Source organism: Ochotona curzoniae, unplaced genomic scaffold (genome assembly GCF_017591425.1).
Source record: "Ochotona curzoniae isolate NIBS_2020 unplaced genomic scaffold, NIBS_Ocur_1.0 scaffold_3835, whole genome shotgun sequence".
NCBI lineage: Eukaryota > Metazoa > Chordata > Mammalia > Lagomorpha > Ochotonidae > Ochotona > Ochotona curzoniae.
Window position 1 is genome coordinate 19,889,507 of NW_024467114.1, and position 13,089 is coordinate 19,902,595.

General features: G+C 44.3%; 1 protein-coding gene across 4 annotated transcripts in view; it reads left to right on the plus strand.

Moving 5' to 3' along the window:
- Positions 1-13,089, plus strand: part of AOAH (acyloxyacyl hydrolase) — a 249,021-nt gene that overhangs the window by 74,910 nt on the left and 161,022 nt on the right. For 2 of the 4 annotated variants that reach the window (XM_040964660.1, XM_040964664.1), the window contains one exon: positions 12,925-13,057. In XM_040964660.1, coding sequence (XP_040820594.1) covers positions 12,925-13,057 — 133 coding nt within the window. Of the gene's footprint in view, positions 1-12,537; positions 12,750-12,924; positions 13,058-13,089 lie in introns of those variants that run through there. The other 2 variants (XM_040964662.1, XM_040964661.1) reach the window with 2 other exon arrangements.

Genomic DNA, 13,089 nt, shown 5'->3' on the forward strand with positions numbered 1-13,089 from the left:
CCCTCCCAAACCATAAGCAGGGAGCCAGAAAGGAAATGGAGCATCTGGGATACGAACCTGTGTCCACATGGGATCCCAGTACATGCAAGGTGAGGACCTCGGCCACTAGGCTACTGCACTGGGCCCGACCTTATACCTTTAAGTAATAATTCCCCCTTTCCTCCCTCTCCACTCAAAACACTGTCCTCCGGTAAGCACCATCATCTATCTTTATGACTTCCACTTTGTTAGGTTCCATATGTGGGATGATGCAATATTTGTCGCTGTGTGACAGGCTTACTTCACTTAATATAATGTCCCCAAAATTTGTAAGTTGCCGCAAATGACAGGACCCCCTCTCAACACCTCACCTTGGCAAGACTAATAGTATTCCATTGTGTGTATCTGCCACATTATTTTTATACATTCTTCCATTGCTGGATACATGGAGTGATTCTCGTCTCTTAGGAGTAACTCTGCAGTAGTCATGGTAGTTCAGATATTCCTTTGACGTGCTGAGTTTGTGTCTGAGACTTGCCCCAAATCCACTGGACAGAGTTCTTCTTGGGAAGGCACAAACGGAAGGTTGACCTTTGTCTGTGCTGACTTTGCGTCTCTGAGTCTGAGTCACCCCTCATGCCACTGCAGCCACCAACAGTCCAACGAGGCTTCAGGACATCTCTTGAATGACTCAGTGCTAACACCTACCAACTCATCATAGGTTTTTCCCCTTGCCCTGACATGTGAATAAATTTTCCCTAGTGCCAGTACTCACTGTGTGCAGGACTTGGGTTTTTCCTCTGATGGACGTATGTTTAACTTTTTTTTTAAGATTTATTTATTTATTGGAAAGTCAGATATACAGAGAGGAGAGACAGAGAGGAAGATCTTCCATCTGATGACTCACTCCCCAGGTGAGCGCAACGGCTGATGCTATGCCGATCCGAAGCCAGGATCCAGGAACCTCTTCCAAGTCTCCCACGCGGGTGCAGGTTCCCATAGCTTTGGGCCGTCCTCGACTGCTTTCCTAGGCCATATGTGGGGAGCAGGATGGGAAGTGGGGCTGCCAGGATTAGAACCGGCACCCATATGGGATCCTGGAGTGTTCAAGGCGAGGACTTTAGCCGCTAGGCCACGCCGCTGGGCCCTGTATGTTTAACTTTAAAAATATTGTAAATCATACTGAAATACATATAGCCTAGAATCACCATTGTAACCATTATGACATGGACAGCTCAGTGGTATGGTACAGCTCAAGTGCCATTTATGTTTTGCAGCCAACATCATCAAAGTTCTAAAGATGAACGTTTTATTCTCCCCAAAATGTAGACTCTGTTGTCATAACATGACAATTTCTCATTCTCTCCTCCCCCCAATCCAACAAGTACCCTTCTGTTTTCTGTTCCTTTAACTGTGACTGCTCTTGGAATTTCATCTAAATTAATAACCTGTTTGTCCCTTTGTGATTGGCCTATTTCATTGCACACATGTCCTGAAGGTCCACCCAGGCCCTAGTGTGTGTCAGTTTCTTCTACTTTTAAGGCTGCGTGATGATCCAGTCTATGGATAGACAACATTTTGTTGATCTATTCATCTGTCAGTGAATATTTAGTTTGCTTCCATCTTTTGGCTATTGTGACCAATGCTGCTATTAGCATTGTTGTATAAATATCTGTTCAAGACTCCACTTTTACTTTTGGGAATATCCTACACTGGAGTTGCTGGATCATATGGTAATTCTATTTGTAAATTTTAAAGTACTGCTATACTGTTTTCCCCATAGTGTATGATTTTTATGCTTACAAGGATTCTTCATGACCTTATGAACTTCTGTTTCCCGGTTTGGCTGGTTTTTTAGTTTGCTAATAGCCATCCTGATGTGTGTGATGTGGTATCTCATTGTTACTCTGAAGAACTTTATCCACCTCAAGACCAGCCCCAGGAAGTAGCCTTCAATGTGGGAGTCTTGATCAGGCCTCCAGGAAGAGCATGAACAGAAGGGAAGTTAGCTCTTAGAATTCCAAGCATGTTCTTGCTATTGTCAATTGTTCAACTCTGATACAACAGCTTATGTGTGGTTAAGGCTTAACCAGTGTAGAGGTCATGATCAATCAAGTCAACGTACTGGGTGTTAGATCTCTGAGAGGGAGCACTAGTCCTTAGTTTCCATTGCAGAATGAAGAGGTTGTCTTTCAGGGGCTTATTCCACTGTAGTGTTCTTTTTGTTACACACCTCACATGTCAGGAGACTAACCATGAACAGAACGGAAACATAGTGGTTAAATGGAAAAGGACCCTGCTGACTGCTAGAGTGGTGACTGAGAAGTGAGTGGGAGCAATGAGAATTAAAAGAGAAATCATAATTTTAAAAACATGAGCCTCATTTACAAAGCAGGTCAACTGTGTCAGATCATGTTAAGGGGCATCACAGTCTAAGTTCAAAGTCTTGAAGCACCAGCCCCTTATCTTCCTGTGTTCTGAGATAAGACCACAGGGAAACTGTCGCCTGTGTCTCAAGGATAAGACCATTGGCTCTTCCAGGAACTCACTGGTTTACAATATCTGATAAAATCCTGCAAGACTGTCCCATGACTAATGCCAGCCCCCTAAGCCCTCACTGAGTACTACAGCATATGCAAGCCAAATATGTTGATTGCAGGTGAGCTGCAGGTGGTCTTAAGATGTAGGGAATTCATCAACTTTTATATAATGCCTAAAGCTAACTCCAGAAAGCCACAATTTTTGAAATGTGTCAGTTATATGTTAAGCCTACTTCTCCAGCCATCTCTCCTTTTTCCCTCACCTCCCCTTCTCCATTTGCTTTCTCCAAGTGTCATCTAGACATCCCAGTATCTATATTTCTACTCACTTAAGTCTCTCATAAAACTGAACGAATTAACACTATGAGAAATTTCTCAGCTGACCTGAGAATAAAACAATCAAAACTGCATGAGAATCATCATTTTTCCCTAAGACTCGTTAAGAAGCCAGGAGAAAATCAGTACAGAAACCTGTTGTGAAATCTCGATGTAAAGTTTCACCGATCTTCTACCCTTGAATAATATTCCCACCATTTATTTTGTTTCCTTAATGACAATTTCACATCATATTTAAAGGTGACATAATTGAAAGAATGTAAAGAAATGGACTAGGTAGGCTTGTAGCCACGACTGCAGCTTTGTTTCCTGATTCAGTGTTGACTGGGTTTTCCAAGTTCAGGGCAGGGAGATCCTGGACTCTCTTCCCATTTCCAGCCCCTTCCCCAAGTTACTCTCCTGTGCCTCTACAATTTGCTTAATTGCTGGGGATCCAGACTATTTCTAGCAGCATGGATGGTGACCTCTGGGGTTGAAATTTCTAGCAAATGCATGCCATGTGCCCTGATCACATTGGGCATCATATCTCTTCTAGCTGTTGTAACAATCAAGTGAGGAAGATGGGCAGGTGCACATGCAGACCATTTCATAATTGTCTGGTCTTCTCCTCCCCCAGCCCATCCTCTTGGTCGCATCTCCTACTCTTACTTGATTCTTTAGCTCAATTTTATCAGGACACAGATGATTGTATTGGGCCTACTGAGATCATCTCTGACAATCCCTATAACATGAACACTGGCAAGTCTCTTCTGCAGGGAAGGTAGTGTGCTCACAGATTGCAGGATTAGGATGTGAGCCTTTCAGGGATCCATTATCCAGGCTGTCATACTGAGAAGTCGCAGTCATAACCAACTCAAAATAAATGCCACCATTTATCCTGTGAAGTCATTCTTTCAAACCGTGCCAGTGTCTACTTGCTGTTCTTCTGAAAGACAAGAATGGATAGTCAACAGAGTTTTTGAAAAAGCAAGAATACAAATTTGCACAAAAGAGCTTGCAAAAAAGAAAAGAGCTTGTGAAACAAATGTAAGGGAAGTTAAACCTTACTGCCACAAACTAAGAAGTGAAAACAAGTATGTGGTCTCTGACTTGAAAAAGGGAGAGGAGCTCTTGAGCTGGAGTTTCCCATGTGTTGTCTCCTGTGCCAGTCCAGCTTAGAGACTAATGTTCACCCTATGACCTTGTCAATGTGGAAATTCGGCACCAAAAGCTTTCACACTGTGTCTCCATCCAAGAAGAAACACTGGCTCATGGGGCATTCACCTGTGTGGACGACGGAATAGAAACTTGAGACAAAGAAAACCTTCCCAGCTAGAAGTTCTTCACGGCGATCCATGAACAGATTCAATAAATGGCTTTTAGAGACCCATGAGGTACTAAGTTCCTGTGTTTCACATGTCTAATTTAGTTGTTGCATTCCATGCATTGTCTTTCTCCGAAAGAAGACCTATAGCTGCCGTAACAGTCACAAATGAATTTGTGACTTTAAAATCAGAGATTCACTATAAGGTGATCGATTAAGAAAAGATGAAAGCACCCAATGGCATTGTTTTTCTGATACACTGAATTATTTCTGTAAAATATGCTTAAACTCATCATAGGGACCAACCACATGCAGGCCATGGTTCAGCCTCAGCCAACACTTAAAGGGCAGTATTAAAAATAGTGGGTTCTTGATATAGGTATGCAAAGAAAGAATCTTGACTTAATTTGAACTGTAATACTGCAACAAGGTGGAGGGATCCACCATGGGGAGAGAGCATGGGGAGGGGTTGGGGAAATCCCAGAGCCTATGAAACTGTGTCACATAATGCAACATAATTAATAATAAAAAGATTACATACTGTACTTCATAAGTGGAAAATTTAAAATAAACCAAATAAAGAAAAGGAATAAATTTTAAAAAATAGTGGGTTATGGGATTCCCAAGGAAGAACTATACTGGTGTCAACTGGGCTTTGGGGGTTGAATAAGAACCAGGACAAAAGGGATTTCATCAGATCTGAACAGATCAACTTGCCAGATGGAATGGCGTATCAACAATAAAGATTAGGGATCTGTGTACATTTTCTTAATGTCATGCCTATGACAGTGCCAGGCTATAAGTGATCAGTAGATCTGGATTAAATGAACCGGGTGTTTTTTGCTTTGTTTTTAGAATTTATTTTTATTGAAATGGCAGATTTACCGATAAGAGAGACAGAGAAAGATCTCCCATCGACTGGTTTACTCCCCAATGTGGCTGCCATAGAGCTGAGCTGAGCTGATCCAAAGCCAGGAACTTCTTCCAGGTCTCCCACAGGGTGCAGTGTCCCAGGGCCTTTGGATCATCCTCCACCACTTCCTGAGGCTTCAAGCAGGGAGCTATATGGGAAATGGAGCAACCAGGACATGAACTGGCACCCATATGGGTTCCCAGCACTTTAAGGGGGAGGGTTAACCAATTGGGCCAACATGCCAGGCCCCCATGAGTTTTCTAAAACCCTATGAACATAATGGATCCAAGTAAACTATCCCAACTTGCTAGTTTGTTTCACCATTATTTTAAAAATAAATTATATATATTATTTAAAAATTATGTAAAGGCATTGAGCAAAAAATTCCATCTATCTTACTTGCAAAATAAAGTCTAAAAGACCACTTTCATGTATGTATTAATTCCTTACATTTGTATTTAAAATTCACATATGTGCAGTGTACATTTGGCATACTTGGAATGCACGGATTAAAGCCCTTGCTGTTCCCTCGGTTCCAGCTTCCCTATTTCGGAGCATCTTGGGAGGAAGCAGATAAGAGATGAAGTAGTTAGGGCCTACCATCTATGTGCAGGGTGTCCTGGATGAAGCTCCCAGCTCCTGATTTCAACCTAGCACAGCCCCAGCTATTGTAGGCATTTTAGAATGGAAGATTGATTCATCCTCTCTTACTTGCTCACTCTCTTCTTTTCAAGTAAGTAAATTTTCAGGCATTCACAAATGAAATAAAAACAGAAGTAAAAGCCTGATTCACTACCTGATTCTGTCTATTCAGAATCATAATTAAGAACTATAAGGTTAAAAAAAACCTATAATATCACAAAAAGAACAGATCTGTTTCAGAACTAGCAATGACAGAATGAATGCTGGTGCTAATAGGAAATAGGCTCTTTCCCTGCACAGTGAGATTCAGTTGCCTTAGCCCCAGCTACTATATGCTAACTGGATTGTCTTTGTTATAACTGGCACAAGCCTGTCTTGACTCACTTCAACAGGCGCATCTGGAGGCAGGCCCACCAAACAGCAGCCTTTCAATGCACAGGTCTGTTTTGAAGTCTGAGCAACTTCTGACATCAAAGAGTGGAAGGGACGCTTCTGAATCAGAAAGTAACATTTCTTGTACCATGGCCTGCAGCCACAGTGCTGGCTGGGTGCATTACCTGAGCAGCCAATCTTACAGGGAGCCAGATTTGTAGGAAACAGGTGGCAGAAAACAACTGGTGAGCCAACCTTTGGCTGGAACAACTGGTGATGGCTAGAGTGGATGAACCATTTCTGAAATCTATTTCTGTGATGCAGTGGTCACCAGGCCTGTGTGGATGGTCCTATGTGTGGCCTCAAAGAATCTAGCTTTAGGACACCAATGGATCTGTAAAGTGAAGCAAACTGGGCAGGTGGGGTTGGTGAGAGGATGATGAGTAACTCACAACTAGGACACCAGTTAACCAGGCCTTCAGTACACACATCACGTTCAATTTACCCCCTTCCCATGGAATTTAGGGAGACATTGGAAACATTCAAAACTGTTTCTGAGCAAAGTAGCTTCAAAGCTTGGATGTGGCCTCAGTGGCAAAGCCAGCAAGGATGGAAGATTGTGACAGACAACATCAAGGCAGCCTTGATACCATTAGTGAGGTTAGCCCTAGGAGTCACAGCCCTGCTTGACTGCTGGGGATTGTGGGTGCCAACACATGCCCCCTGACTTCTTGGTCCTAAAGAGAGGTTATCAACCTTTTGGCGTAAGAGTAGACAATGTTATCCCACATCTTGGATAAAGAGTGACAGTGAATCACCTTAGTCCGCACTCCAGTTACGATGTGTTTAGCAAGCCCAAGATCAGTAACCTCATCACCCTTCCCTCATTCTCTCCCTGCCTCAATCTCAGTGCTTTACATCCCCAAGTAATCAGCCTAAGTATGAGACTCAGAAGGGTAACCCACTGTTCAGGGGTGTGGTTGGTAAAGAAAACAGCGAGTCAGTTCAGAGTGAGCATCCAGCCCAGGCTTCATTCTCTCACACTGGACACCCAGTCACTGCTTCAAGTCACTGCACCAATGCTGTCATCTCTGCTGAAGTCACAATTCTTCCAATTGGTATTAAGCACAGTGATCAGTAATTTAGCCCAGTTAGGAGCAGTTGAGGCAGCTCCGCACCAATGCAAAATGGCTGTCCCCTCTGTGACAGGTGAAGAGAGACCTGGATGCACCCTTCTTTCTTGGTCCCCCTGGGCAGTGTTTGCTTGGTGACACTGGCACTGCCCTTCTGCATTCCTCTAAGCTGGGTCAAGCTCAATAAGACTTTGTGGAATTGAACTTTTGTCACCAAATTACAAAAAAAAATTATGAAAGACTGGGAAGAAATTGCAAGACTTGGGACTTCACATCCTAATGACATAGCATTCTCACTTCATGTTTTCCTTCTACCCAGTCACAGGACTGCCTCTGTGCTCAGCCTCCATCCCATCTTTGCTCATTTCATTTGCATTAAGGTTTAAGTCTCCACTCCAAGGTCACCACTAAGCCTACATAATACTTCTGAGAATTTTCTTCAGACATATTCATCTTCTCCACTGTTGTAAGATCTAGAATAACTTCTCTTTTTGTTCATTCCTCCTGCCCTTCCCCCTGCAACCCCCTACAGTCATTGCTGCTGTGAGTCAGGTGCATGTTCATGACAGTGGTAAATAATCTGGCCTCCAGGAGCCCTCAGGTACAGCTGGGGAGAGTAACTATGGAGTGTACACAGACGTAGAGGGCAGAGCAAGCACTGACAAGACTGGGAAGGCTTAGGTGGCCTCAGGGGAAAAGGAAAGAGGAGTCATCCTGGAAGACGAAAGAAAGGACATTCCAGGCAGGCAGGGGAATGCTGAGGCAGGAATATGTAGGCACATCTGTCAACATCACAGGGAATTTGCTGCGGCCAGAGCACCTGGTGTGTGAGACAAGTACGAAGAAACAGGATTTCAGAGGTGAACAGGCCCCAGATGATGAACAATGAGCATTGCTGAATTACACATACTTAATAGACAATAGGGTCCTTGGTTGGGTTCTAAGCAATGGGCTGATAAGATCTGTGTCTTAGACTACAATCACTGTTTTTCTTCAGCTGTATTCTTGAAGTTTTGCCTTTCTCCAAAGGTCGTGTTGTCAGAACATAAGGTCATTTTGGTATATATTTATGTTGGTTTTGCATTATTCCAAGGCTATAAATAGATAATATCCCCAGCCTCATTTTCTTTTCATGATCCTTTCTTTGGAAACACTGCTAGTGTCTGGATGTAGATTTGCAGCCAACAACTTGAGCACTTGCTCTGTGCCACGCATCAAGTGACGTGGCATGCATCATCTTCGTTCCTCCCTCTTCACCAGATCAGTTTCCTAACTCCAGATGCAGTGACTTGCAATGTCAGGGAAGGACCTTGGGTCCCAACGGGGTGGTTCCAAAGAAACCTGCAACACACCTGCCCAAGCTCAGGCTATGACTTAAGGGGAACATGGGAGTTGATTTCTTGTGCCTGTCAGTAAGAGTCCTCTTCCAATGAAGCAGAGAGAAATGTGCAGTGTTGCCACTTGTTCAGCCCTTTAGAATCTCTCAGTCCGCTGGGCTATAACCACCCTGGGTTAGCTACGTAATTTAAGGGAAACAGACATAAGGGACACAATCATTTTTTGATCTTTAGATGACCTTGAAGATGCAAGTCAGCTCTAGGGTAGAGGGATAGGAAATTAGGAACTCAAATCCCTAAAGATAATGCGGACCTGCCTTACAGCAGTCTGCCTTTGAACTTCTTTCATCTAAAAATGAATAAATGAGGGAGCTTCAACATTAAGATATGTATATTTACACACACTTCTATTTTGTCTGCATTCGAACTTAACTCTACACCTTGCAGAATTGTAACCTCTGGGAATCTAAGGCCCTCCCCTGAGATATCTGTGAATCTTAGATGTGTGCCTGCTTAGTTCTGCCCTACTCCGATCCAATCACAAAATCCATTTGAGATCTGGGCAGAGTGTAATTTCACCCATACAGGGCACAGCAAACCTACAAACCTGTATTAGATCTCACTGTTGGCTCCTGCCTTTTGGCCGGCTACCTCCCATCACTTCCCTCATGGCTCTTTAGCCAAGAGGAATCCAGTGTCTCATCCAACCGTGCTGCTTTTTTTTTCTTGTTCTTTTCTTTGTTCTATCCTCTGTCCTGTGTGCATGTTTCCCTGCCTCAAGCACAAGAAGCAATTCACTTTAGTGATATGGCATAGGGTACAGTTGTTGTCATGACCAACGGTGGGTGCAGGGTCCTTCAGCGAGGTGCTCAGAAATGCTAGGTTATCTATATTCAATACTCAGTGAACAAAGGCATCCCTGTTGTGGGAAATGATACTGGCTAGTGTAGGGGACGCCTGTGCAGGTGCAAAGAGGCCCTGCCTTGCTGCAGGATGGAGATTTGGTCGAGAGGTATGTGTACACACACCCTTGCCTTTCAACATCGGTGGAAAAGTTGACTTTCTCATTTCTGTGTTCTCTTTTGATCTTGCCTGGTAAGAACTCGCCCTCCAAGCATGAAAATTGCCTCCATTTATTGAAAACCTGCTTTGTTCTGGTAGAGAGAACATCTCCTCTCACTTTTTCAGCTGGGAAATCTCATCTTGGGGGTAGTGAGGGGTTTTCCCTGTGCTGCACGGATGAGTGAATGATGTGTGCTGTAGATGGTACCAATGCATGCATTACCCCACGGGGGTAGAAGCACTCTCTCACACAGTGAAGGCATAAAACTTGCATACACACACCGAGGTATTCTCTTCATCCCAGGGTGTTTCAGGCCTCCTCATGGTATCCAGCTAGGATAGTGCACTCTCAGGAGTCCAAGGGGCGGACTACATACAGTTCCAGTTGCCCTTGGAACATTCTCCAATCTATGACAATCATGTGCTCTCCTGGAGTTTTGCTGGACGCAGACATTTTTCAATGAATACTGCCTTTTTCTGTCAGTGCCATTTCCCTTCAATTTCCCTCTTAACCTGAAACGTCCACTGAAACTTCCTGCTGGATAGTGAGACTGGTGCAGTTGAACTAGGCTTCAATGCCCATTGACATGTATGAGAGCTGAATGGGATGTGGGACAGACTGTACCAGACTGTTGTACATACTGGCAAGCACTGGAACCAGGGCAGGGGGCGGGCTTGGTAGAGGTTATTGAGGGTCAGTTCAATTAGGCTGCAGCTCCCACTGATTTGCATTAGGGCCGAGTGTGTGCTGGACAGAATCAGGCTAGACTGCAACACCCATTGGTTTGTGTAGAAGGAAGGGCTAGAAACAGAAATGACCCAGCAATTGCAACAACGAGCATATGCATAAGCTGATTGGGGTGAGAGACTGTGCTGGACCGTGTATTGGCATGCACATACAAAAATCAGGTCTGGGATCACCTCAGACGAAGTTTCTTTGGGGATCCCCCAAACTTGAACTGTTAAATTCAGGACCCTAACCATGAAGAGAAGTGCAGGTTTATGGTTTAACCATGGAGTGCAAGTGTCAAAGCTGAGCTGCCTCAGTGGCTTAGACAGAGCAGTCGACAGCATATCCAGGTGCACATGGAGGATATGGCAGCCCATTGGAACCTGCAGAGGACACCTGATACCACAACAGAGGACAGAGAACAGAACAAATCAATCAACTACCCCAGCCACATGTTGGCAGTGAAAATCTGGGCAAATGGAGACTCTAAGTTGGACCATGTCAGCCAGTGCGTTCTGGAGAGATTTCATCATGCTTGGAGTGGTGAGATTGGCAGCAGTTCAGAACTGTTGAACCACTTGAGCAGGACCCTCAGTATGACCCACGTCAGGAACCCTGGGATAGGTGGGAGGCTGGGTGAGGCTTCTCCCTTTATCTCCCCATCCCCCAGATACAGAGACACAGAGAATGGGGAAACAATGGTTTTACCCACTTTGTGTAGCCCACCCTGATTATGTCAAGTTCATCAAAATAATAATACTAAAAAAGAAGAAAAATTTTTTCTCAAAGCTTGGCCTGGGGCACGGGTCTCCTCAAACTCCGAGGCCAGAGCTTTGACAGCAGAGTGCTCACTTTACGTCACTCGTGCTGTTTCATACTTTGGTCAACAACATTTACTTCAGTCCTTCCAGCAACCCAGTAAAGGTTAATATTTTCATTGTAAGGTCAATACCATGAGCCTCATAGATGACACGGAAGTAAGTGATCAGCAGGAGGTTTGACAAAAAGGAGGCCTTTCTGTCCTCACAGCCTGTGAGCTTAATCATTCCATCATCCTGTCTTCCAAAGAAGACCCTGAAATTTCCGTAGGCTCCACCTCGGTCGTGCTCCTTCTAACCCCCTGCCTGCAGAGCTTCTCTGTTGGTCACAGGCTTAGAGACCTTGGGCAACGGCAGCTTCACCTGTGACCAAGGATGTCCACAGCATCCCTGAGCTAACCTGTGCTGGGGGCGAAAGGAGTCCAAAGCTCTGATTGGTGTTGTCTCAGATACAGGCTTGGCAAAGTCAGCTCCATGAGCATTTATAAGAGTAACACCTGCTCAAGAAATCTTCAAATCATAAAAAGATACTAATTCCTACCCTGTAAAGAATACAAATCTGAAACTCTGTTACTTTAAAAAAATTCTTTTCCAAAAATACTAGCAATGTAGATGACTCCCATAACTTTTCACAAAGTTTGAGTTTTCTTCAAAGCCTCAGAAAAGAAAGCATCACATGCTCTCCAACACTTACGCAGACAGAGCGGCTTTAGCCTGGCTTTTGATCTCCTCTGTGACTCGGCTACATCCTATTTTATAACAAAGCATTTAGATTAATTTGTCTCTTCTTTATCTGTAATCTTCTTCAGATATTTTTCCGGAAAAACAGTGTTCAGTTCTCCTTTTTAAAGCAGAAAGTTTGTTTCTTAGAAATGAACAAATCCTCCCCCCCCCCCAACAAGAGGGAAATGTAAATGCTCTTTGAAACTCTAGAGATAAAAGATTCATCCTACACAGTCCAGTGAATGTGCACCAGTTAATTCTAGCATCTTTTTCCTCATTCAGTTTCATATCCAACCACACTGACTGCCTCTAATGGTCTGCCCTGCATAAGAAATGAAAGATCTTGAGAAAACTTGACCTTTCCAAGAATCATCTGCCTTCTCCAGAGTAAAGTCACTACTTGACCAAAATATTCTCTAACACAAAATGAAGAGCCCAGCAGCACCAGATAACAGCCATTACAAACAAAACAAAACCCGAATTAATATCAAACCATAATTTTTGCACTTCTGTGAAAGCGCCTGATCAAATCTGCTGACAAGTGGTGGCTTGGTGGTTTAGCCTTCACTTATCTTTTTCAGTTTCCGTTTCAGTTTAGTTTTGTTTTGCAAGAATGAGAGGGGCAGGGCCTCCTAACCAACCGGGTAGAAGGGTGCTGGCTGGCCCTAAGGTCTGAGCTGTTCATAGGTAGTTGCACCGAACTGCCTCCTGCCACCGCCCTGCAGCTTGGCAGTTTCCCTCTCTTGCAATTTTTAGTTCAGAAGAACCTCACACCAGGGACTCCCCCTCAGCTCTCCCTGGATCTAAGCCCCTGTGGTGTTCTCAGAGGCCCGTGCAGCAGCAAGTTGTGAGTCTGGAGGGGTGTGTGTTTGTGTTGTGTGTGTGCGATTCACATGCAAAGGGGTGTTTATATGTTCACATGGAGGGGGTATGTCAAGAAGAGCAGAGAGAAGGCAACAGAGCATGGCCAATCATGCGGCTTCAGCATTGGTGTCCGTGGGTCGTCATTTCTGAAGCCAGCCATCTCTCCTTGCAGGACGCAGAGATGAAGTCTCCGGGGAGAATGCTGGTGGTGTCTCTGCTCCTTCTCCTGCCTCTTCGCTCTGCCACATCCATTGCTCCTGAGGACCAGCCCAGCACCTTTCTTTCTGAAGGCTCTACTTGTGTAGGTAAGTTATGGTTTTGCATTTTTATGTAGATA